The sequence below is a fragment of the Nematostella vectensis genome, chromosome 6, assembly GCF_932526225.1.
Source record: "Nematostella vectensis chromosome 6, jaNemVect1.1, whole genome shotgun sequence".
Classification (NCBI taxonomy): domain Eukaryota; kingdom Metazoa; phylum Cnidaria; class Anthozoa; order Actiniaria; family Edwardsiidae; genus Nematostella; species Nematostella vectensis.
The window spans coordinates 7,688,603-7,712,346 of NC_064039.1; the positions used below are offsets into that span (position 1 = coordinate 7,688,603).

At 42.9% G+C, this 23,744-nt stretch overlaps 2 protein-coding genes across 2 annotated transcripts; one reads left to right on the plus strand and one right to left on the minus strand.

Annotated features, from left to right (window-relative positions):
• Positions 1–1,737: 1,737 nt before the first annotated feature.
• On the minus strand, positions 1,738–7,253 carry LOC5514995 (neuropeptide FF receptor 1). Its single transcript, XM_001635087.3, has 2 exons — positions 6,877–7,253; positions 1,738–3,572 (listed from the first exon to the last, which is right to left on the minus strand). The coding sequence occupies exon 2, from the start codon at positions 3,430–3,432 to the stop codon at positions 2,455–2,457; it is 978 nt and encodes a 325-aa protein (XP_001635137.2). The 5' UTR covers positions 3,433–3,572; positions 6,877–7,253; the 3' UTR covers positions 1,738–2,454.
• Positions 7,254–11,491: 4,238 nt separating this feature from the next.
• LOC116619641 lies at positions 11,492–14,803 on the plus strand. Its single transcript, XM_048729488.1, has 4 exons — positions 11,492–11,646; positions 13,360–13,492; positions 13,840–14,003; positions 14,591–14,803. The coding sequence occupies exons 1-4, from the start codon at positions 11,574–11,576 to the stop codon at positions 14,758–14,760; spliced, it is 540 nt and encodes a 179-aa protein (XP_048585445.1). The 5' UTR covers positions 11,492–11,573; the 3' UTR covers positions 14,761–14,803.
• Positions 14,804–23,744: the final 8,941 nt, after the last annotated feature.

Below are 23,744 nucleotides of genomic sequence, written 5' to 3' on the forward strand. Positions count from 1 at the left end.
GCCTGCAGGTTAAACCCACCCCTCCCCCCAGAAAATGAATATACCCCACCCCTCCCCCCAAAAAAATCTCAAGCCTTGAGATTTTCGGAGGTTGACAGGTAAGTGCGAACGCCCTGTCTCCTAGGGTTTTGCGTCTAGTCTTTGTGACTACCAGGAGATTAGTGGTGTTTGATAGGCAGAGCGACTGCAGTTCATAAAGGACTTCAGATAGGAGGGGGCGTTGCCATTAATGCTGTGGTGAACATAAAGCAGAATCTTGAACTGTATCCTAAATTCCACAGGTAGCCAGTGTAATTGACGGGTGTGATGTGATTAAACTTAGGTACTAGTTGTACAACTTGCGCAGCGGCATTGAGGATCCGCTGGAGACGTTTGAGTTGGTATTTAGGGATCTTGAAAAGGAGTGAGTTGCAGTATGTCTCGTAACAAAGGCATGGATCAAAATTTTACAGGCGTTTTCATTCAAGTACTTCCGTATTTGTCGGGAGTATAAGCCACGGAAAGCCAGTAAGATATATTTTTGGATTTGTTAGGGATGCTCATGATGAAAGCTAACGAAGACCCTAACGTTATTGGTATTTTTCCTTGTTTCGGTACCTTGTGGTTGAATTTTAGAATTAGCCAAAAAAAAAAACTAAAAACCGGAAAAAAAACCTTATGTGTCGATTTTAGATTATAGGTTTGGCATTATCACATGTAGTTTGAAAGCATGTTTGATTTTGAGGTACTATTGCAAAGGAAGTTCCAATCTGCCTAAGATGGGTACCCTGTGGTGTTACAAAATGTCTCAATAAATACGCCCAGAGCTAGAAACAAACTTGGAAACATCACTTTTCTTATTAATTTAAATCCTCTGAGCACAACTAGCGTAGCCGCTTGCTTTTTTAGACATATGCCCCCTGAAATAAAAGCCCCACACTATTTTTAGTGGACAACTAGAAACAATTTTTAGTGGACAACTTTATTTGTTGGCACCTACACTTACTTACAGTCTCATTAGAGACTTTTTTGAACAGTTTACATTAAAATGCTAACAGGAATCATTTTCTGACGTGTCCTGTAGTACCTTATGTTAGTGTAGCGTTTGAAATAATATCTTAATGTATTTCTCTTGATTGAATTTGCTAAAGCGATCTCTTGAAATAGCTTTTCGACTCATCCCTTAAGCCTTGAAGATTTTAGCCGTATATCCGCTTTGTTATTGATTTTTTATTTATTGTATCCATTTAGGTAAACAAATACATATGAAATTTTTCTCTTTTTCTTTGTATCATAATAGCCGGCGAAATTTTGTGTTTATTTTAAGTCCAATACAATTTTCGTGTTGCGTTTGTTAATTAATAGACGAAAATCTTAACGAAATTATGAGAAAAAACTTGTAAATGAAATTATTTGCTACATACGAGCGACGTGTGTTTTTATATAAAGGTCCCTGTAGATATTAAAATGAAAACACACAAATAAATTTCGAGAATAAAAATAGAGAAGCACGGTAATGCACCTGGACTCTAATAAGACTGCCGCTATTCATACAAATAACGATCTGTTGTCATTATATCAATGTTGTCATCTAATAAAACCACTGTGTCAAATAGAATTATTACAGGAAACCTTGCACCGGCAGAGGAGAGGGCCGATCTTTTTAAAACTCCTATATTGCCCATACCTGCTCTATCCTCGTGACGTATGATTTGTTTTACGAATATTTGGAAAGAGCATGTATTAATCAACGCCGGAAAAACTAACATTAACATTTATTGCACAAGTTCTTACAATCCTTTTATACACTTATGTTTTTACAGAAACTTGCGAATCAGGATACGTAATAACAACCATTATATTGAATTAAATTCTAATGAAAAAAAAAAAAAACAAGAGAAAGAGCTATGCGCAAATGACCATAACAAGCCATTTGCAGAGTCCCCGGGACACGTGCCTCCCGCGACGTAACATCGTCGTACAGTATCTAATATATATGATATCCGAATTCCTGATAAATAGTAATTTTAGCACAATCCAGTTAAACCACTAAACGAAAGGATGTAAGTTTTCTTTGAAATCGCTACCTACTCTCGTTCTCTACAATTTCCTATTTTATTGTTGTTTAAAATGAATACACTTACGTTTTACAGTGTAACTACCTTGATTAAATATGGAAATATTAGATAAACCTTTTGATTTAATAATAAGATTGAAATTTCAACTAAATCTCCATTTTATTCTGTTCAGCAAAATGATCACGAATAGTCCATTATTCTAGATACACTTCCTTAAATGAGTTGTTTTTCGTTTGTTAAATGAGTTTCTTTTTTAGATTAAGTGTTTTCAATACAAAAGGATATTTCTAGGAGGGACAGACCTAGGTTTTAATCAACCATGAAGACCGTAGGTTTATTGACATCTTCCGATCGTTAGGTTAGCGGGTTTTGTCGTGGTTTTATGTGATTAGACGCTTTACAGACAAATTCCCGACTTCCTGATCAAATCTCTCAAACCACGGCGGAAATCCTTACAAAACCCATAATAAAGAAATGCATTAAGCGCGGGATGAAAATACGAAGTGACGGTAACTGCTCTGGAGATTATTCCTAGCTTGATGACTGTGACTAAGGGAGGTCTGGAGGCAAACTGCAGGTACAGGTACAACACGTTGTAAGGCAACCAGAAAACAATAAAACTGATTATTATGGCGACCAAGAGTTTCAGTAAGCTATCCCTTTTTCTCCTGCCTTCATTCCCATGCTCACTAACTTCAAAGATATCTGCGTTCTTAATGGAGAGAATGATCATTCCATTGGCGAAAAGAATTATCAGGGAGGGCAGAACAAGTAGGGTTGACGCCAGTACAATGGCGTGAACTTTCTCATGTCCAGTCTCACAGAGGGCAAGCGGGAACGCCACAGCAAACGACAGAATCCAAATTACGGCGAAGATGAGTATTTTTAGCTTTTTCTTCTGCACCGTCTTACGCGCGGCTGCAAACGGCTGACAGATGGCGTACCAGCGCTCCACGCTCAGGGTAGCGATAGAAAACACCGATGCAGCGTAGCAAACAAACCTGGCGGTAACCAAGGGTTTGTGGATTAAACAGTTGTTAGCTTTGAGCGCTTGGGGCGTCATTGCATGGCTAAGAATGGCGCCTGCTAGATTGACCACGCTGTAGAGAATATCCGAGACGGCGATGTTAAGAAGGAATATGTGCGCCATCCCGCGAATTCTCTTGTCCCGTAGAATAGTCAGTATTATCAGCATGTTGCCAAGAAGTGCTATTGCTATGCAGCTGAATGTCAATCCTGTAAAGATAGGCTTTAAGTTTGCGTCGAGCTTAAGAAGGTCTTGGATTTCTGGCGGGAAACTTCCTGGCCCAGGTTTCCTACATCGTATTATCCCAGAAATGTTCCTGCATGCTAGCGCAACACTCGAATTGTTCATCTTTATGGCTTTAGATTGAAACCAATTTTACAGTGCTGGTTTTGAATCAGGACTGCTTTGCGCAGTTGATTAGCAGTCTTTTCCTCTCACTCTGGCGTCGAATGTTGCTAGAATCCACCAGTTCCTCTTCTTCTTAGCCCCTAGGGATAAAACCAAAGATCTGTTGACAAGATTATTTCGACTTTAGACTAAAGGCCGCTCCTGCTAACTAATTGCTGTTTATGTTCAATTTCGTATCAACCACAACACTTTATCAAAGCTTTGACAAAATTAGACCAAGATTTGATTACGGAGATATTGCCCAATCGGAAGCTAGGTTCCAATTACTGCCCGTACTCGAGTAAGACCCGGGTACGAGTAGGCTTGGATCACACCTGCTCTGGTGCGAATGCAAGGGTTTCATTTTGTATTTCGCATGGGAAACCAGTGCTCAATCACTTTAGACGCCTTGCTGGGTTATTCTATTTAATTTTTTGAAGTCGATATGTAACTCAAAATACACAAATTAAGCCATTCATTAGGATAGTTAACCAGTAGCAGGTTGAAGGAAATTCATAGGAATTCAATTTTAAGCATCGGCCATCAAGTCCAGTCATTCCTGCTGTAGAAATTTAACATACTAAACATTCTCGACTAATAGCGGCCTGTGGATTCTGTTTGCTTGCTGCAAATTACAAGCTATGCATTTTTTATTTGAGGCACAGTTGGTCCTACTATTTCATTACTGCAGAACGAATTACTGTGTACTTTAAGTCAAAGACTGCGAAGATCAACTTAAATCACATTATTGATATTCTAAGCTTAACTGCAAATATGCGCTCTCATAAAATAAGCCAATCGCTTTTCTGACCGAAACTCGTAATCCAGAGCAAAATGAGTATTTCTTAATCGTCTGGTGCTGTTGGATTATTGGCTTGTTTTTCGTGGTACAGAATAAATGTAAGCAGGGATTTTTTCAATAAACATGTGGTCTTGACATTTTTCTCCTGCTCAAGGTTTTATTAAAAAGGAAGGTAGTTTTTAGCCACATAAACCGCTGATTTAAAATCCTCGTGTCTGTCAAGTACACACTTTAAACGCTTTTCGCTATAGTAGGAAGTATTGACAGTGTTGGATACGACACTATCCATTACGAGAATTTGGGTTTCAATTGAACAGTTTTGAAGACTTTATTTAACTTCATTCAATAGAGTTGACGGGTTTCTTATTAATATTTGCCTTGCATCAAGTAACTTTTCACAAAATCCGATTTACAAGACTTGTACACTTTTAAGAGTGCGATAATATTCGCGGCCGATAGATAAGGCAACAATGAAGCGATCATAAGACAAACCTGTGCCGTGCGCGCCTACGACACTACGGCCCCTCTCAGCTTTTGTTAGAATATAAAAAGATATTCCAGAGTTCTAAAGTTATTAACTTTTAAAAATGTTTTATAAGAAGTCTGTACTTGCATTTAAAGAAGATTTAGGAAGCCACGCCTTGGTGTGTTCATTCGTGGGAGAAAAATGATGTAATGAAATCTTGTATTATGATTAAAACCATCTAAAAACTAAGCTGTATATTTCATTTAAAACACCATTCGTAAATATTAAAAAAATTTCCTAAAATCAGCCGATGTGAACGGATATTTTCTCACACTTGGTATTTTGCTAGAGGACAAAATGGCGGTCCACAAAGACTCAGCGATCGTTCAAATTTAGCGCCTTTCTTGATTTAAACTTTTATACCCTTCGGTTGTCTTTTTTTTCAAATCCAGACGTTAGACAACAATTTGAAATAAATCAAAATTTCTCGAGATATCGAGCGTTATGGACTACCGAATGGATCTCGACAAGCGCTTGTAAAAACATAGAGAAAATATAATAATATTTCGGATAACTTATGCACCATTATGCTTTTATATTGTGAGCATGTCCAAATTTCAGATGACCAGGGATCTAATATTTGAGCAACTTTAAGTATAGGTTATTTGGCGATGAAATTTTGTTGTTGAAATATTGTTGTTGGGGAATACTGTCTTTTTGTATTTGCCCTTTGGCTTTGGAGAGCGTATTAGAAAGTATTTGCACACGCGACAGATGTGTCGTTTCAGTTATTGTATTAAAAACGTATTCTAGGTAAAGTTGAAAACGGATTTTGGTATAGTTAATCCCTAAGCAACAAACCGTCATTTTAAAGTCAAGAGTTGCTTCAAACGCATCTATAAAAAGAGTCTAGATACGAGATGTAAAGAAAAGGTGACACAGCAAAAATGCTTATGATAAAATAATTGAACCCCTTCGGCGATAACCACTACGGCATTCTGTAAGAGCTCATGTGGTTTTTATGTTATTCTAATTACTAGATCTAGATTGGTTGGAAATATAATTTGTTATAGCATTACGCTTATTTTTCGCAGTAGGGTTACAAACCAAAATGGCCTTACCTCAAGCGCTAAAAATTAAGACAATACTTAAAATTAGCTTAATGGCAAATGGAAACTAAGAAAATGTAGATGGAAGATTTAGTTCTAATCACTTGCTCTGGTATATTTCATTCAAAATGTTCAAATGTATGTTATTTTCATAGTCAATGCAAGGAGTCAGCCTAGAGATAAAACTTGCTATTAAAATCATTCCTTTTAATCTGTTACCCTGCACCCTCCGCTGTGCCGTGTTGTCAGTTTTAATGACATTTTGGCTTCTAAGTATTTGTGAAACAAAGTAGGCTTTCAGAGGGCAAGATGTAAGTAAATGATATTTATCTAGCTGTTTCTTGACGAATCTTGGTACAACGTTCGGCCTAAGCTAGCTTCCCGCCCACCATTAAGATGCTTTAGTCTTTCTTCTCCCTGATGGAACGAAATTACCGATCACTTAGCCTCGTTCGGCTCAAATGCATAGCTCAATTTAGAGTGAATATTTGATTAAACCAGGAACAAAGAAGAAACAATCGCATATTATATTTGTGAGAAAAGAATTCAATCTCCATAGAAGATAAATTAAACCTCCTACTAAAGTTTGGCAAAATTAAACGGCTATTTGCTATCTGAATAAAATGTCAGCGAAATAGTTTCTCTTATTTTTGTTATTCTAAATTTATCTAAATTTGCCCAAAGCGTCGTGTGCAATTTATCCCTCCAGCAAGCGCCACTCTTTTACTTCCTCTTTTAGTAGGGTCCTGATTTTAGGATGAATACTAACATGGCGGCAGACGTATCATTCCATTTAGCCAATTCAAACATTACCTCTGTAGTTTCCCTAGGACGCTCACAGCAAGACTATTTTTTTGTTGTGGTTTACTGGTAACGCTACATGAAATTAGATTATAAAATTCATAGTCATTATCGAATTCCGATTAATACCTCCCTCGACTCCAATGCTTTGCTTTGCTTTAGAGCTAAAATTTGCCCGGTTGTACTCAAATTGCTAGGGAAAAATCGTTGTACTTTTATCCTATTACCTTTTTTTTTCGTGGAACTATGGATGGCACCAATTTCTTAACTCAGGCATTTTACATGTCGTTCTCATGACAAGACTTCGAAGACTGTAATCACCAATGTTATCTCTGCCGGCTTTTCCACACGATTGTTCAGTGTAACTTAAGTCCGCGTAGTTTCCTCTTTTCGGCGATAGGCTCTTTAAGCCTTTTTATCATTAGCACTGTTTGCATAAATGAATTCCAAATGCAGAAGCTAATAACCCAGACAGTACTATTTGTGCAAACAAGAAATTTCGCCCTTGCTTGACCAATAAAGCGCAAAAAAAAAAAACAATAGAGTCCCGACAATTCAATGGTAAGCTTCCAGTGCACCCTTGCTTGCGGGATGAGGCAGCTAGGTGTTGATGTTCGCTGCGGTTAAATTAGCACATGCGCAATGCCGAGATAGACAAAAGTTTAGATGGTAATGTCAGGTGTTTTTCGACGCAATTTATCTTTCTATATATATCATGAAGGTGTGAGTTTTTTTTATCGGTTTTATGTTCTGTGTGACTTTTCTTGGCTAATAAGCGTTTTAGGATTATCTCAAAGCTCAGATACGTACGAAAAGAAAGCTGTGTTAATGGTTTGGACAATAATGGGTCGTCTGTACTTCCGGAATGTCTGTAGAAATCCTCAAATGATGTTAGGTCTAATTGTACTTAGTTCCTAAGAAACAAAGACATAAGAAAGAAGAAAAAACCGCCACAAAAGAAAAATAACCTTTTTAACAGAAAAAAAAACATGAAATACATTCCCTCATAATTATATTCTTACCTATTTACGGGATCTCGGCGAACGGTTTTATATCTCCTGGAAACACTAGATCTCATGATAGTTCCGATCACTGTTTTGAACATCGATCATAAGATAGGTATCGCAATTTGATAGGTAATTAGAAGCACGAATAAAAGCCGCTTTTTTTCACATTTGCCCGCCATTGAGTGGCCATCCGAAAAAAAAAAACACCTTTATCTAACTGCTTTTGGTTACAGTATTAAAGAAGAAATAAATAGAAGGAAATGTCAGATGAAGTGGTCTTTTTTTATTGAAAACAGGTTATACCATTGTTAAACAGATATTTAATGATCAAAATTTTGCCGGGAACCCTGTGCCTGGACCTGACACCATAGTCGAAGCAGGCCACGTAAGATTGGGGGGGGGGGGGGGGGGGTGGGGGAAACCTTACAAAAATATTAAAAGGTCACAGGCACGCCCCTACTGCTCATTTCCTTATAAGTTTTTGAAATATTAGGCGGTGGGGGGATGGCTGGGGGGGCACATACCCCCAGTGCCCCACCCCCTGCTACAGCCCTGCAGACGAAATACAATACGATACGATACGATACAATACGATACGATACGATACGATACAATACAATACGATACGATACAATACGATACGATACAATACGATACGATACGATACGATACGATACGATACGATACAATACGATACGATACAATACGATACAATACGATACGATACGATACGATACAATACGATACAATACGATACGATACAATACGATACGATACAATACGATACAATACGATACGATACAATACGATACAATACGATACGATACAATACGATACGATATGATACGATACGATACAATACGATACAATATGATACGATACAATACGATACAATACAATACGATACGATACAATACGATGCAATACGATACGATACAATACGATACAATACGATACGATACAATACGATACGATACAATACGATACGATACGATACGATACAATACGATACGATACGATACAATACGATACGATACGATACAATACGATACGATACGATAAACTTATATTGTATACACAGCAACCATAAATATAGTTTTCTAACCTATGGCCCTCCCTGCTCTACTAAAATACAATAATAAGAAAATATGCTAAAGATACACATAATTAAATTAAGGTAATTCCCTTGAATTGCACTGCGCACCCCTTCTGCGCATAGTGGCGCGCGCTGTTTGTTCGAATTTTCCGGTATTAAGTGCGCGTGCGCGCCACAGTTGTACAAGAAAACACAGCAAAAGGCGCGCGTTTTTTACTTAAAATCGCTTTGACAGAAAAACGAAGTCGGTTACCCCCATTTTTTATTTGCTCAAATAGTTAAATATATACGGAAAAATGATATACTGAAAGAGAAAAAAAGTTGAGTTGTAGAAGTTTTGTTATTTCTCTTAAAAGCCATAAAAATACTTCAAAATGGCGCTTTTTACAGTATGAATAGTGGCGAAAACAATGTATTTTAGTGTGATCTCTTAAAATGTGATTTGTTTTAAACATTAGTTACTACGGGTTATTGTTTAGGAGTACGGATTTTGGCAGCTCGACAAACAGAACTTAATTTTCTAAAGACTATAGGCACTCTTTTTGAAAACTAAGAGTTGGGATTTTTCCTTGCGCGATCAATGAAAACGCGTCAACTCTACGCCCCTCTGTTGTGAAAACAAGGTCGGTACCCCCATTTTTTTATTACATTTTTTGAAAGCCCTTAATTTCAATATTGTTTATGCCAAGTTTTAAAATATTCTGGGTTGTAGAACTATTTCAAGGGAATTACCTTAATTACAAAAATGGAGGACTATCTATGTTACATGTAAACTGAAAAACCACACTACCTACAGCCGACTGAAGAGACAAATACAAAAACATTTGAATTGTGCACAACAAATTACTTGCAAACAATAATTGGAGACAAGGCGGAAAAATTAAAAATAGACGAATAAGAGCCTCTTCTGGATTTTTAATTTTTTTCCGCCCTCCAGACAACAATCTAGACGAAAACGGAATGTTTGACAAAATAGCTCCTTCAGGCTCCTTCAAGGGAAGGTTGTGCTTGACATTTTTCTTAATGTTTGATAAGACAATCTTACGATTATTAACATTTCGGATGGGTGAGACGGCAATCAGTTTGAATCTTGTGTCCAGGAAATGAAACAGATATTCGGCCGAGAAATAAAAGGTGCGCTTGCCGGCTGGCTGGGGGAGCCTGGAGTCATTGGAGGCAGATGCCCTAGTCGTACGCCCATGTGAAAAAATATCCTTCCTTCCGTCTGATTACTTTGGAAGATACAAACATTCAAAGCACATCTACGGATCTAAATGTAATATTGGTAATATTCATTCAAATATGTAAATGCATTGGCAGAGTATAATAGCAGCTTTGTTGCCGTTTTATATTCCATTGATTGTCATCTTTGTTAAGTATCTAGGATAATAAATCTTTATTGTGTATGTGAGATTACTAATTTCAAACAATAACCTTATCTAACTGGCTTTAAAAATTATTTTGAATATTATGACATTGTTTAATGACCCAAACTCGAAGCCAAATACTTGCTTCAACAAATGGGGGCGGAGCAACAGAGGTAAAAAAAAGTCTCTGATTGGCTCGGTTTGAAATCCTGATTGAATGGTCTTATGATGGTAAAAATCACACTTGAGACCATCTCAAGCTCTCTAAATCATAAGTGTGCATCATAAGATATATTTTCTTTTGAGCTAACGGCAGTGTAAACCCTTCCCCAACATTGCCAGTTCATAAAAACGCGATGCGCTAGACCTAGTTGGCCCATACCAGCGGTCTCTATCGCGTGTTTTGCGCGGCCGAACGAGAAAGCGCTGGATCCGCAAGAATGCAGTTGGCCGCATCTTTTCATATCAAGAAAATTCAGGCAAAATTTTTTTTAGCCAAACGCGTCACTTCCATATAAGGAAACTAATATATTCCTTATTTGGAAAAAACTGCATGATTCTTGTAATTTTTAAGGTACCAGCCCCTCAAAACGACAACGTTTTCTTCATATGTATTGTTTTTATATCCATCATAATAAATTGTAATGAATTTTTCGTGCTTTTGGTCATCTGCTTAAAGTACCTGAGTGACTCACTGGATTCGTAGGTTATCAAACCCTATGTAAATATACAAGGTGTTCATCTTAGTCGGGAATCCGCTTAAATCACAGTGAATTTCGATCCGCAAATTAGGGGCGCTCTACCCATGACGTTGCCCCTTTAAGGTAGTTACGCCACAAGCTTACCATCCTCCCGTTGTTATCATCATAATTATTTCCCGTAAACAATTACAAAATAAAGGTCGAATGAAATCTCATAAAGTCGTCTTTGATGCCAATGAAATCCATAAGATTTCGATTTTTTACGATTTATTTTGTAATTATTTACGGGAAATATATTATTCTGAAGATAACAACGGTAGGATGGTTAGCCTGTGGTTACGCCATCCGGTCGACTTAATTGACATGTGAAGTGAAGATTTTGGACATGTGAAGTGAAGTTTTTAATAAAAAAAAACATGTTTAGAAAACAGAATCCAGGTGGAGTGAAGATAGTGATACTGTTGTAGAACACCTGACATGAAAATTGAGATCTTTGTTGATTATGGACAACCAGGGTTATTCTATTCTTCCAAGTAGACCCATTATTTGATTAAGACTTCTTGAAACGTTTACATCTCTTGACACTTCGCCTTCAAATGGTTACATCGGATGTTAGTTCACTCTGAGCAATGTCAACAAAATAAGCCTAAAGTTTAATTGAAAGTGACTATATTACCCTGTACTGGTTGAGTGCATACTGAACTCCTTTTGCGTACTCTCTCAGTCACACGTAAACACTTGTTGTACTGCGTCATGTCAGCAAAGATAATCTTTCTTCTCCTCGGAAGCTTGTGTTGTTTGGCACAAGGACAATCAGACGCAGATCGTAAGTTTCACCATACGCGCTTAGTCATCGCATCCGATTGCGGGAAAAAAAATGATCATGTGTGGGCGGATCTTTTTACCCTTAATCTTCTTCCTTGTATTAACTGCATAATTTGTGAAAAAAGTCCAAAGACTTGACAATATCATCTCATGTTTGGCCTCTTTATGCTCTCGCGAATGGTGACAACAAAAATTCAGATTGAAAACTTTGGCGGATTAATTTTTTCGAATATAGTTTTCTTTGTATAATTGTTCAATGATTAACTGACATTCTTATCTTTATTTAAAAAATGTGCTACTGCTTGTTTGAAAAAAGTACGAAGCAGTGTTTGACCAGAAAAGTGATAGTATCAACGCTGTTTTTCTAGCGAAGTGAATAAGTATCTTAACGGTATAATACGGAGATGTCAATCCGAATCCTTCTGCAAGCAAAAGTGTCCGTTAGCGGAAGAGTTGAAAGTAGTTCTACTTTAACAGCTTAATAACATCAGCTGCTTTTCATTTAGTTTCAAATGATGAGTCATACTGGTACCTGTGTAAGTTTGTGTGCTTTGCGGTGCTTTGGTGAGCGGTAAAAAAAGAATTACATAATATTACTTGTGATACTTCCTGCCGGAATAATAATAATTTTAGTGGTTTATTTTAAAAAGGGTTAATATGTTTTCTTTTAGGGAAAAATGGCAATAGTTAATACAACAATGCTGTCCGCTGTGGTTGTTCATCAAGAACTTAGATGGGTGCTTAATGCTATTTCATTTGCTTCTTTTATGCTGTAACCTGGTAACAATTCTATACAATTAAATCTAAAGAATTCTATCAGTTTCCTTTTTAGAGAAAAACTACAATTCTAAACAAAACCGGTTTTGGCGCCATAAAATAATCCGTACCTATCGTTAGGCGACTATTTTCTTCTTATGAGTATCGCTGGAAGCAACCCCCCAAATTTCGGTTTTATTAATACTTTACCATGTATTCACCATATCAAGGGAAAGCCCATAATGTAGGCAACGGGTAGCAAAAACCCATGCGCTAATCGGATGCGCAACTTATAGCGCACCAGCGCATTAAAGAAACTAAAGGGTCATCAAATTGGCATAGTAACAGCGTGAAAAAGAAACAATTTTCAGGAAAAGATAAGTGAATTGACAGAGTTACCAGAAAATATTCATCAACAATATTAATTTTGACAAAGTAATTAAGGTTAAACACCAAGTGGGAGGGTTTTCTGTCATGCTGTCAGACGTTTAGCCTTGTTTTGCTTATCAGATTTTTCACTGATGGCCTCAAAACGAAAACACTATCCTATGGGATAATATCTAATCAACATCTGAAATCGATAATCAGATGTTTTAGTATATAAATGTTTAGATGTTGGCAGATTAACTTGCAGTGCGAATTGCTCAAATTTACCTTAAAGCTTTCACTTGCACTTATAGTTCGAACCAGGAAAATGATAGCTAGGGGTGGGTGTGAAGTATCGATAGGGGTGAAGTATCATCAAATATCATAATATAGCTAACCCTATTCTCCTCCTCCTTTAGCAAAGTCTTACTCAAAGAACCACATGCTTTCACCAAAGCATTACTGCTAGGAAAACTTCGAGCAAATATATTGATTTTCTTCACTGCGCACCCTAGATTTCGACTTGGGGCAAGTCTTGCAAACACAGGGCAGGGCACAATGCAAAAAAAAAAAAGCGAATTTGTTTTTTCAGCCTGGAAGAAGATAAGCCTGTGGCCGGTTTGTTTCGAGGGCAGGAACGATCGCTATGGGTTCTTCAACTATCTTGGGGGTGTCCCAAGACTTGTGGCAGGGATAAAGCTCGTCCACAAATCAGGAACGATCAGGTAGATTAGAAACCTCGCACTTTTTTTGTGGCGACAGCTTTGAAAGACAGTCTACATACCGCGCGGTTAACCCAAACTTCCATTCTTAGCAAAGAAATCGGTCATTGTTTTTACTGTAGTTCCTGATTCTACAGAGATAGAGGCGAGGTTGTGAATGTTAAAGAAGCTGATTACGATGGTTAAAATTTTGTAAAATTTTCTCCACAATTGACGGCTTAACGAATACAGCTTTTACAGCGTTCTAAAAAAGTGTAGTGTGCTACGAAATTTAGTAAAAATCGATTGCAGTCGCGATTCAATTTCGTGCATCTAGTGCAAACGGGACCTAACGTCACAGTCTTTCCCAGGTGTAAGACGGATGTGTCGAAAAACAGCAAATGGGGCTGCTATCGCCACTCGGAGTTCAAGGATTACCGTCTGAACGTGGTGGTAACCGATAGCAACAACAACGTCATCTTCCCAAGACCAGAGTACATCAAGCACACCTCTGGACTGTGGTACTGGTTGCCAGGTAAACAAGGGCATGGCTAGAATGGAGGGCGCACAGGGTAGGGGCAGGGGCTCATAAGTAGCGGCAATCATCTGTACTATATAATTGTCACGGCGTTTCCGAGGATCAGGCTATTTTTAGACGCACGCGCACGAATGGGCCAATCAGTTGACGTCGTTGACATTGACGTCGGTCGAGCGCGCGAGTGACGTGAGGCTGCACGCGCAAATGGCAGTTAGGAAGAATATTTTTTATTCATCATCTGTCGGTTTTGTTCGTTTACCAAAAGAATTGCAAGCTAGAATTCAAAGTCGTAGGTAGGATTGAATTCATATTAAAGAAAAGAGGGGAGGGGAGGGGAGGGGAGGGGAGGGGAGGGGAGGGGAGGGGAGGGGAGGGGAGGGGAGGGGAGGGGAGGGGAGGGGAGGGGAGGGGAGGGGAGGGGAGGGGAGCATAATATAGCCAACCCCCTTCTCCTCCTTCTTTAGAAAAGTCTTACTCAAAGAAATATTTTTTCTCAGCGAAACCTGGTACCAACATGCCTAGCTTTAGCATCCACATTTTCTATGTTCCAGTTTTTCTATGGTGATGGCTTTTCGCGTTTTCAGGTGTGGATGAGAATCACTCCAACGAGCTTGTGTTCACAGACTTTGCGCACCCTTTCTACCTCCCCCACAGTACTGAGTTGCGCGTATGGTACGGGGAAGATCTCAAGAATTGGAACGAGAGGGATAATCAAGGAAAAGTGTGTGTCGATGTATTTGCGCACTATATGTGATAAACCACGTCTATGCGAAAATAAAACAATAAGGGAATATAAATATACCGTCGTGTATGCCAGTGGTGTAGCCAGTTTAAGAGTCCATGATTACGGCAAAAAATCACTTTGGATTGCTAGTATATATTTGACTCATTCTCCATTTTTTTAAATTCACCCTATCAACAACTCGTCTACCCCATCTATTAACCCCTCGTCCATCCCCTCTATTATCCCCTCGTCAACCCCATTTACTAACCCCTCGTCTACCCCATCTATTAACCCCTCGTCTACCCTCTCTATTATCCCCTCGTCTACCCCCTCTATTAACCCCTCGTCTACCCCCTCTATGAAACCCTCGTCTACCCCCTCTATTAGCCCCTGGTCTATCCCCTCTATTAACCCTTCGTCTACCCCCTCTATTAACTCCTTGTCTACCCCCTCTATTAACCCCTCGTCTACCCCCTCTATTAACCCCACGTCTACCCCCTCTATTAACCCCTCGTCTACCCCCTCTATTATCCCCTCGTCTACCCCCTATATTAACCCCTCGTCTATCCCCTCTATTAACCCCTCGTTTACCCCCTCTATTAACCCCTCGTCTACCCCCCTCTATTAACCCCTCGTCTATCCCCTCTATTAACACTCGTCTACCACCTCTATTAACCCCTCGTCTACCCCCCTCTATTAACCCCTCGTCTACCCCCCTCTATTAACCCCTCGTCTATCCCCTCTATTAACCCTCGTCTATCCCCTCTATTATCCCCTAGTCTACCCCTCTATTAACCCTCGTCTACCTCATCTATTAACCCCTCGTCTACCTCCTCTATTAACCCCTCGTCTACCGCTCTATTAACCCCTCTTCTACCCCCCTCTATTAACCCCTCGTCTGCCCCCTCTATTAACCCCTCGTCTACCCCCTCTATTAACCCCTCGTCTACCCCTCTATTAACCCCTCGTCTATCCCCTCTATTAACCCCTCGTCTACCCCCTCTATTAACCCCTCGTCTATCCCCTCTATTAACCCCTCGTCTACCCCCTCTATTAACCCCTCGTCTACCCTTAACCCTCGTCTACCTCATCTATTAACCCCTAGTCTACCTCCTCTATTAACCCCTGGTCTACCCCCTCTATTAACCCATCGTCTACCCCCCTATATTAACCCCTCGTCTACCCCCTCTATTAACCCCTCGTCTACCCCCTCTATTAACCCCTCGTCTACCCCCCTCTATTAACCCCTCGTCTACCCCCCTCTATTAACCCCTCGTCTACCCCCCTCTATTAACCCCTCGTCTATCCCCTCTATTAACCCCTCGTCTACCTCCTCTATTAACCCCTCGTCTATCCCCTCTATTAACCCCTCGTCTACCCCCTCTATTAACCCCTCGTCTATCCCCTCTATTAACCCCTCGTCTACCCCCTCTATTAACCCCTCGTCTACCCTTAACCCTCGTCTACCTCATCTATTAACCCCTAGTCTACCTCCTCTATTAACCCCTGGTCTACCCCCTCTATTAACCCATCGTCTACCCCCCTATATTAACCTCTCGTCTACCCCCTCTATTAACCCCTCGTCTAACCCCCTCTATTAACCCCTCGTCTACCTCCTCTATTAACCCCTCGTCTACCGCTCTATTAACCCCTCTTCTACCCCCCTCTATTAACCCCTCGTCTGCCCCCTCTATTAACCCCTCGTCTACCCCCTCTATTAACCCCTCGTCTACCCCCTCTATTAACCCCTCGTCTATCCCCTCTATTAACCTCTCGTCTACCCCCTCTATTAACCCCTCGTCTATCCCCTCTATTAACCCCTCGTCTACCCCCTCTATTAACCCCTCGTCTACCCTTAACCCTCGTCTACCTCATCTATTAACCCCTAGTCTACCCCCTCTATTAACCCCTCGTCTACCCCCTCTATTAACCCCTCGTCTACCCCCCTCTATTAACCCCTCGTCTACCCCCCTCTATTAACCCCTCGTCTACCCCCCTCTATTAACCCCTCGTCTATCCCCTCTATTAACCCCTCGTCTACCCCCTCTATTAACCCCTCGTCTATCCCCTCTATTAACCCCTCGTCTACCCCCTCTATTAACCCCTCGTCTATCCCCTCTATTAACCCCTCGTCTACCCCCTCTATTAACCCCTCGTCTACCCTTAACCCTCGTCTACCTCATCTATTAACCCCTAGTCTACCTCCTCTATTAACCCCTGGTCTACCCCCTCTATTAACCCATCGTCTACCCCCCTATATTAACCTCTCGTCTACCCCCTCTATTAACCCCTCGTCTAACCCCCTCTATTAACCCCTCGTCTATCCCCTCTATTATCCCCTCGTCTACCCCCTCTATTAACCCTCGTCTACCTCATCTATTAACCCCTCGTCTACCTCCTCTATTAACCCCTCGTCTACCCCTTCTATTAACCCCTCGTCTACCCCCCTCTATTAACCCCTCGTCTATCCCCTCTATTAACCCTCATCTACCACCTCTATTAAACCCTCGTCTATCCCCTCTATTATCCCCTCGTCTACCCCCTCTATTAACCCTCGTCTACCTCATCTATTAACCCCTCGTCTACCCCCTCTATTAATCCCTCGTCTACCCCCTCTATTAACCCCTCGTCTACACCCTCTATTAACCCTTCGTCTACCCCCTCTATTAACCCCACGTCTATCCCCTCTATTAACCCCTCGTCTACCACCTCTATTAACCCCTCGTCTACCCCCTCTATTAACCCCTCGTCTACCCCCCTCTATTAACCCCTCGTCTACCCTCCTCTATTAACCCCTCGTCTATCCCCTCTATTAACTCCTTCTCTACCCCCTCTATTAACCCCTCGTCTACCCCCTCTATTAACCCCACGTCTACCCCCTCTATTAACCCCTCGTCTACCCCCTCTATTATCCCCTCGTCTACCCCCTATATTAACCCCTCGTCTATCCCCTCTATTAACCCCTCGTTTACCCCCTCTATTAACCCCTCGTCTACCCCCCTCTATTAACCCCTCGTCTATCCCCTCTATTAACACTCGTCTACCACCTCTATTAACCCCTCGTCTACCCCCCTCTATTAACCCCTCGTCTACCCCCCTCTATTAACCCCTCGTCTATCCCCTCTATTAACCCCTCGTCTACCCCCCTCTATTAACCCCTCGTCTATCCCCTCTATTAACCCCTCGTCTACCCCCTCTATTAACCCCTCGTCTATCCCCTCTATTAACCCCTCGTCTACCCCCTCTATTAACCCCTCGTCTATCCCCTCTATTAACCCCTCGTCTACCCCCTCTATTAACCCCTCGTCTACCCTTAACCCTCGTCTACCTCATCTATTAACCCCTAGTCTACCTCCTCTATTAACCCCTGGTCTACCCCCTCTATTAACCCATCGTCTACCCCCCTATATTAACCTCTCGTCTACCCCCTCTATTAACCCCTCGTCTAACCCCCTCTATTAACCCCTCGTCTATCCCCTCTATTATCCCCTCGTCTACCCCCTCTATTAACCCTCGTCTACCCCATCTATTAACCCCTCGTCTACCTCCTCTATTATCCCCTCGTCTACCCCCTCTATTAACCCCTCTTCTACCCCCCTCTATTAACCCCTCGTCTGCCCCCTCTATTAATCCCTCGTCTACCCCCTCTATTAACCCTCGTCTGCCTCATCTATTAACCCCTCGTCTACCCCCTCTATTAACCCTCGTCTGCCTTATCTATTAACCCCTCGTCTACCTCCTCTATTAACCCCTGGTCTACCCCCTCTATTAACCCATCGTCTACCCCCCTATATTAACCCCTCGTCTACCCCCTCTATTAACCCCTCGTCTACCCCCTCTATTAACCCCTCGTCTACCCCCCTCTATTAACCCCTCGTCCACCCCCCTCTATTAACCCCTCGTCTATCCCCTCTATTAACCCTCATCTACCACCTCTATTAAACCCTCGTCTATCCCCTCTATTATCCCCTCGTCTACCCCCTCTATTAACCCTCGTCTACCTCATCTATTAACCCCTCGTCTACCTACTCTATTAACCCCTCGTCTACCCCCTCTATTAACCCCTCTTCTACCCCCCTCTATTAACCCCTCGTCTGCCCCCTCTATTAACCCTCATCTACCACCCCTATTAAACCCTCGTCTATCCCCTCTATTATCCCCTCGTCTACCCCCTCTATTAATCCTCGTCTACCTCATCTATTAACCCCTCGTCTACCTCCTCTATTAACCCCTCGTCTACCCCCTCTACTAACCCCTCTTCTACCCCCCTCTATTAACCCCTCGTCTATCCCCTCTATTAACCCCTCGTCTACCCCCTCTATTAACCCCTCGTCTACCCAATCTATTAACCCCTCGTCTACCCCCTCTATTAACCCCTCGTCCACCCCCTCTAGTAACCCCTTGTCTACCCCCTCTATTAACCCCTCGTTTACCCCCTCTATTAGCCCCGCGCTCTATCCCCTATTTACCTATCGTCTATCCCCTCTATTTACCCATCGTCTATCCCCTCTATTATCCCCTCGTCTACCCCCTCTATTTACCCTCGTCTACCCCATCTATTAACCCCTCGTCTACCTCCTCTATTAACCCCTGGTCTACCCCCTCTATTAACCCATCGTCTACCCCCTATATTAACCCCTCGTCTACCCCCTCTATTAACCCTTCGTCTACCCCCTCTATTAACCCCTCGTCTACCCCCCCCCCCTCTATTAACCCCTCGTCTACCCCCCTCTTTTAACCCCTCGTCTATCCCCTCTATTAACCCTCGTCTACACCCTCTATTAAACCCTCGTCTACCCCCTCTATTATCCCCTCGTCTACCCCCTCTATTAACCCTCGTCTACCTCATCTATTAACCCCTCGTATACCTCCTCTATTAACCCCTCGTCTACACCCTCTATTAACCCCTCTTCTACCCCCTCTATTAACCCCTCGTCTACCCCCTCTATTAACCCCTCGTCTACCCCCTCTATTAACCCCTCGTCTACCCCCCCTCTATTAACCCCTCGTCTACCCCCCTCTATTAACCCCTCGTCTATCCCCTCTATTAACCCCTCGTTTACCCCCCCTCTATTAACCCCTCGTCTACCCCCTCTATTAACCCTCGTCTACACCCTCTATTAAACCCTCGTCTATCCCCTCTATTATCCCCTCGTCTACCTCCTCTATTAACCCTCGTCTACCTCATCTATTAACCCCTAGTCTACCTACTCTATTAACCCCTCGTCTACCCCCTCTATTAACCCCTCTTCTACCCCCCTCTATTAACCCCTCGTCTGCCCCCTCTATTAACCCCTCGTCTACCCCCTCTATTAACCCCTCGTCTACCCAATCTATTAACCCCTCGTCTACCCCCTCTTTTAACCCCTCGTCCACCCCCTCTATTAACCCCTTGTCTACCCCCATTATTAACCCCTCGTTTACCCCCTCTATTAGCCCCGCGCTCTATCCCCTCTATTTACTCATCGTCTATCCCCTCTATTTACCCATCGTCTACCCCCTCTATTGACCCCTCGTCTACCCCCCTCTTTAAACCCCTCGTCAACCCGCTCTATTAACCCCTCGTCTACCCCCCTCTATTAACCCCTCGTCTACCCCCTTTATTAACCCTCGTCTAACCCCTCTATTAACCCCTCGTCTACCCCCCTATATTAACCCCTCGTCTACCCCCTCTATTAACCCCTCGTCTACCCCCCTCTATTAACCCCCCGTCTACCCCCCTCTATTAACTCCTCGTCTACCCCTTCTATTAACCCCTCGTCTACTCCCCTATATTAACCCCTCGTCTACCCCCTCTATTAACCCCTCGTCTACCCCCCTCTATTAACCCCTCTTCTACCCCCCTCTATTAACCCCTCGTCTGCCCCCTATATTAACCCCTCGTCTACCCCCTCTATGAACCCCTCGTCTACCCCCTCTATTAACCCCTCGTCTACCCCCTCTATTAACCCCTCGTCTACCCCCTCTATTAACCCCTCTTCTATCCCCTCTATTAATCCCTCGTCTACCGCCTCTATTAACCCCTCGTCTACCCAATTTATTAACCCCTCGTCTACCCCCTCTATTAACCCCTCGTCCACCCCCTCTATTAACCCCTTGTCTACCCCCTCTATTAACCCCTCGTTTACCCCCTCTATTAGCCCCGCGCTCTATCCCCTCTATTTACCCATCGTCTATCCCCTCTATTTACCCATCGTCTACCCCCTCTATTAACCCCTCGTCTACCCCCCTCTTTAAACCCCTCGTCAACCCGCTCTATTAACCCCTCGTCTACCCCCTCTATTAACCCCTCGTCTACCCCCCTCTATTAACCCCTCGTCTACCCCCTTTATTAACCCTCGTCTAACCCCTCTATTAACCCCTCGTCTACCCCCCTCTATTAACTCCTCGTCTACCCCTTCTATTAACCCCTCGTCTACCCCCCTATATTAAACCCTCGTCTACACCCTCTATTAACCCCTCGTCTACCCCCTCTATTAACCCCTCGTCTACCCCCCTCTATTAACCCCTAATCTACCCCCCTCTATTAACCCCTCGTCTACCCCCCTCTATTAACCCCTCGTCTACCCCCTCTATTAACCCCTCGTCTACCCCTTCTATTTACCCCTCGTCTATCCACTCTATAAACCCCTCGTCTACTCCCCTCTATTAACCCCTCGTCTACCCCCTCTATTAACCCCTCGTCTACCCCCTCTATTAACCCCTCGTCTACCCCCTCTATTAACCCTTCGTCTACCCCCTCTATTAACCCCTCGTCTACCCGCTCAATCAACCCCTCGTCTACCCCCCTCTATTAACCCCTCGTCTACCCCCTCTATTAACCCCTCGTCTACCCCCCTCTATTAACCCCTCGTCTACCCCCTCTATTAACCCCTCTTCTACACCCCTCTATTAACCCCTCGTCTACCCACTCTATTAACCCTCGTCTAACCCCTCTATTAACCCCTTGTCTACCCCCTCTATTAACCCTCGTCTACCTCATCTATTATCCCCTCTTCTACCCCCTCTATTATCCCCTCTTCTACCCCCTCTATTAACCCCTCGTCTACCCCCTCTATTAACCCCTCGTCTACCCCCCTCTATTAACCCTTCGTCTACCCCCTCTTTTAGTCCCACGTCTATCCCCTCTATTAACCCCTCGTCTACCCCCTCTATTAACCCCTCGCCTACCCCCTCTATTAACCCCTCGTCTACCCCCTCTATTAACCCCTCGTCTACCCCCCTCTATTAACCCCTCGTCTACCCCCTCTGTTAACCCCTCGTCTACCCCCTCTATTAACCCCTCGTCTATCCTCTCTATAAACCCCTCGTCTACCCCCCTCTATTAACCCCTCGTCTACCCCCTCTATTAACCCCTCGTCTACCCCCTCTATTAACGCCTCGTCTATCACCTCTATAAACCCCTCGTCTACCTCTAGTGGGACTAGCCGGGATCAGACGAAGACGAAGTTGGTGTTTTCAAGCTTTAACCGTATTTGCCCGAAGGACAGCGCACAATACTATAATATAAATTTTGCTACAGGGCTAGACTTGCTGTATTTATACGCTGGACCTGACAGCAATCCGGGTCAGTACGCAGCTCTTACAAGCTGCAATTTGATTGGGCAAATGAACAATATCCGCACCTTGACACAAAGAACGGGAAGAATAGAGACAAAAGAACTCCTTTGTAGAACAAAGATAATAGGAGACAAAGCAGCTGCGTATTTACTCAGCAATCCATGTGGTGGTCCCACAGTGGTGGTCACACAATCCAAGAGGGAACGGGGAGAATTGGGTACGTTTAGCAAAATGAACCAATCATGAGAAAGAGTAAAGGCGTGGGAAATCACAGGATTGGTCTCTTGTTCAAGCATATTTACAAAATAATCAAAGAAGTCAAGGTAACTCTAAAATAAAACTAATTTAACTTTACATGCACATGAATACAAAAAAATTCTCAATATACAAGTGAGAATAAACATTTTCGATGTCAAAACATCTATTAACCCCTAGTCTACACCCTTTATTAACCCCTCGTCTACCCCCTCTATTAACACATCGTTTACCCCCTCTATTAACCCCTTGTCTACCCCCTCTATTAACCCCTCGTTTACCCCCTCTATTAGCCCCGCGCTCTATCCCCTCTATTTACCCATCGTCTATCCCCTCTATTTACCCATCGTCTACCCCCTCTATTAACCCCTCGTCTACCCCCCTCTTTAAACCCCTCGTCAACCCGCTCTATTAACCCCTCGTCTACCCCCCTCTATTAACCCCTCGTCTACCCCCCTCTATTAACCCCTCGTCTACCCCCTTTATTAACCCTCGTCTAACCCCTCTATTAACCCCTCGTCTACCCCCCTCTATTAACTCCTCGTCTACCCCTTCTATTAACCCCTCGTCTACCCCCCTATATTAAACCCTCGTCTACCCCCTCTATTAACCCCTCGTTTACCCCCTCTATTAGCCCCGCGCTCTATCCCCTCTATTTACCCATCGTCTATCCCCTCTATTTACCCATCGTCTACCCCCTCTATTAACCCCTCGTCTACCCCCCTCTTTAAACCCCTCGTCAACCCGCTCTATTAACCCCTTGTCTACCCCCTCTATTAACCCCTCGTCTACCCCCCTCTATTAACCCCTCGTCTACCCCCTTTATTAACCCTCGTCTAACCTCTCTATTAACCCCTCGTCTACCCCCCTCTATTAACTCCTCGTCTACCCCTTCTATTAACCCCTCGTCTACCCCCCTATATTAAACCCTCGTCTACACCCTCTATTAACCCCTCGTCTACCCCCTCTATTAACCCCTCGTCTACCCCCCTCTATTAACCCCTAGTCTACCCCCCTCTATTAACCCCTCGTCTACCCCCCTCTATTAACCCCTCGTCTACCCCCTCTATTAACCCCTCGTCTACCCCCTCTATTTACCCCTCGTCTATCCACTCTATAAACCCCTCGTCTACTCCCCTCTATTAACCCCTCGTCTACCCCCTCTATTAACCCCTCGTCTACCCCCTCTATTAACCCCT